The sequence below is a fragment of the Nestor notabilis genome, unplaced genomic scaffold (genome assembly GCF_000696875.1).
Source record: "Nestor notabilis isolate BGI_N333 unplaced genomic scaffold, ASM69687v1 scaffold24330, whole genome shotgun sequence".
NCBI lineage: Eukaryota > Metazoa > Chordata > Aves > Psittaciformes > Psittacidae > Nestor > Nestor notabilis.
In genome coordinates, this window is record NW_009912831.1 from 318 (window position 1) to 2,665 (window position 2,348).

At 52.3% G+C, this 2,348-nt stretch overlaps 1 protein-coding gene across 1 annotated transcript in view; it reads right to left on the minus strand.

The window, feature by feature from the left end:
• Positions 1–425: 425 nt before the first annotated feature.
• The window catches only part of LOC104411207 (dimethylaniline monooxygenase [N-oxide-forming] 4-like), a 4,877-nt gene continuing 2,954 nt past the window's right edge, over positions 426–2,348 (minus strand). Inside the window, exons 7-8 of the mRNA XM_010021584.1 lie at positions 2,131–2,200; positions 426–813 (exon numbers count right to left, since the gene is read on the minus strand). Of these exons, the coding sequence (XP_010019886.1) occupies positions 426–813; positions 2,131–2,200 (458 nt within the window). The remainder of the gene's footprint in view (positions 814–2,130; positions 2,201–2,348) is intronic.

A 2,348-nucleotide genomic window follows, 5' to 3' on the forward strand; every position in this document is an offset into this window, starting at 1 on the left:
GTCACCACCTCCTAAAAGTTACCAGACAAATACAAAGATCTCTACATCTAGTGTTTCAGAAAAATCTCAAGGTGTTGTGGGTTTTGATGAAATTTTATAGAGGAAGCTCTGGATGAGCAGGGAGGAGGGAATACTGGCCCTATGAACACCAGCTTGTCCCAGAATGGCTCTTCCCAAAAGCCCACCAGAGATCTGGCCTGGTGCTGATGCAACGCAGGCATGGATTGCAGCAGGTTTGGGGTAAACGCTCTGTACGGCCCTTGGTGGATGTTAAACATCGTCAGGAGGAGGCCGGACAACAGAGAGCAGCACGGGCTGAGCTTCTGCCGGTGCTGGACCAGCTCCAGCCCCCTGGCAGCACCCAGCAGCAGCACAGCTTTGCACCATCCCCAGCTCACCCAGGACCGGGTCACACCAGGTTTCTTCTACAGCTGGGAACCTGCCCGGTGGCTCCAGCCCAGCTGAGGGTATTTAGAAATCAGGAAACCTGCTGTGAGAGCCACTGGCAGGGCCAGGAGGCACATCTGGCACCAGCTGGAGGAGCTGTTGGAAGAGTCATCCACCACCCGAGTTCTCAAGGGCTTCAGTGTCCGCTGCCATTGGGTCAGGATGGCGTCTCTGGCCCCTCTCCACTTCCCTCGTCCCACCAGTCGGTACTGGTAGGGTGAGCAGGGACCGAAGAAGATGGCCAGGGCCAGCTGTGGGTCCGTCAGGAGCAGCTTCAGCATGCTGGGCTTTATGCCAGCACATGAAGCAATTTCATCAGTGTAGCTGATAAAACTCATCTTCAAGTTCTTCCTTTCAGATGGATTCCTTCAATTGGACATAAAAGAGACAAAATCAAATAGCATCATCCCATCTAATTTCCAAGTTCCATGGAAATCAAAAGCTTTGGGCTCAGACATTGGCTGAGCCCTGGTGTCCAGGGCTGAGCTCCCTTAGCCCCAAATAAACCTAAAGGCACTGAAAGAGCCTCTATGGGGTTGGTACTCAGCAGTTACCTGGGCAAGGAATAAACAGAAGCTTGGTTTTTCTCTGCAACCTAATTGCGGTCTCAAAGAACTGCCATCATTGTAATGCCACAAATACCCATGCTATGTCCTTCACTGAGATCACAGGTGTGGATCTGGGCAATTTTGAGAGGCAGAGGAGGATACATTCACAGGTAAGACTGACAAGGAGACTGGGAGAATGAGGGATACAGAAAGCTTCCCAGAGGGATACACAAAGCTGGGAGGGATCTCCAGGATTTTTCTGCTTGAGGTGTCATCTCCCTTGCAGGAGGGAGGACACACGCTGAATCTACTTCAGCAAATTTGGGACAGCCTCAATGTTGTCTCTGTTGCACCTCAGGCTCTCGTACTTCTGTGTAACAGCATTGTGTCTGCAATCGCCAGGGCTCCTGGTGACAATCCCATGACTGTTTTGTCCCAGATCTTCATCAGTGTCCTATAAGCCAGCTCTGCCTTGCTGGCAAATCTAACCCAGCCTGCACCCCACCTGGCCTGAGGTCCCCTTCATGCTCCTGAAAGCTGCTGCAAGGCAGCATGGCTACCATCACCTGTCCCACAACCTTGAGGACACTTCTCCACCTCCTGTAAAATCCCAGTGCCAACAAGGCAGGATCGTAGCTCCCACGTACACGATGAAGAAGTTCCAGCTTTGTCTAATATTCATCCCGACCTGTCAAAAACTGCCACCAAAGTGTCCTCCACCCGCATAGCCTGCCTCCAACGGGGTTTCTAGATGGAGCTTGGCACTGACCCCGGTGTTCCCTACTGGCTGGATTCGGGAGGGAGCAGCCACGAGATGGCACCCTTGGTCTGCACGAAACCAAATCTCCATCTTGACATGATGAGAAAAACGACATGGCTTGGACACCTAGCGGAGGGACCTGCAGGTCCTGGGTCTTGCCATAAGCTGCTCCAGAGCACTCTGCCCTTGTTCATCCATAAAGGAACCACAAAAGTATTTCCCCATCTCGCTATGGGTGGTGAGGGAATAAATGCATCCAAGAAGTGTTGGGTGTTCCAGGGGGTCCTTCACATGATTGCCATGAATTCCCCCTTTCCCTGGGTTAATCCTGGCACATGGTGCCCATTGCACCCCAAGTGCAGGAGCATCACACACCTTTCAGCCAGTGGCTTCTTCTTTAAAACATCAGCCATCATCTTGCTGGTGGGAGGGAGCTTGTTCCAGCCTGAGAAGAACAGAGAAAACAGAGACCTGCAACAGCACCTTAAGCTGAAAAGTTCACCCCCTTCCCATGTTCCCAGGCTCTATAATGAGAGTGTCCACTCTCAGTAACCAGCTTGGTGGTTACAGCAGTGTGTCTGGGGCCGCAGGGA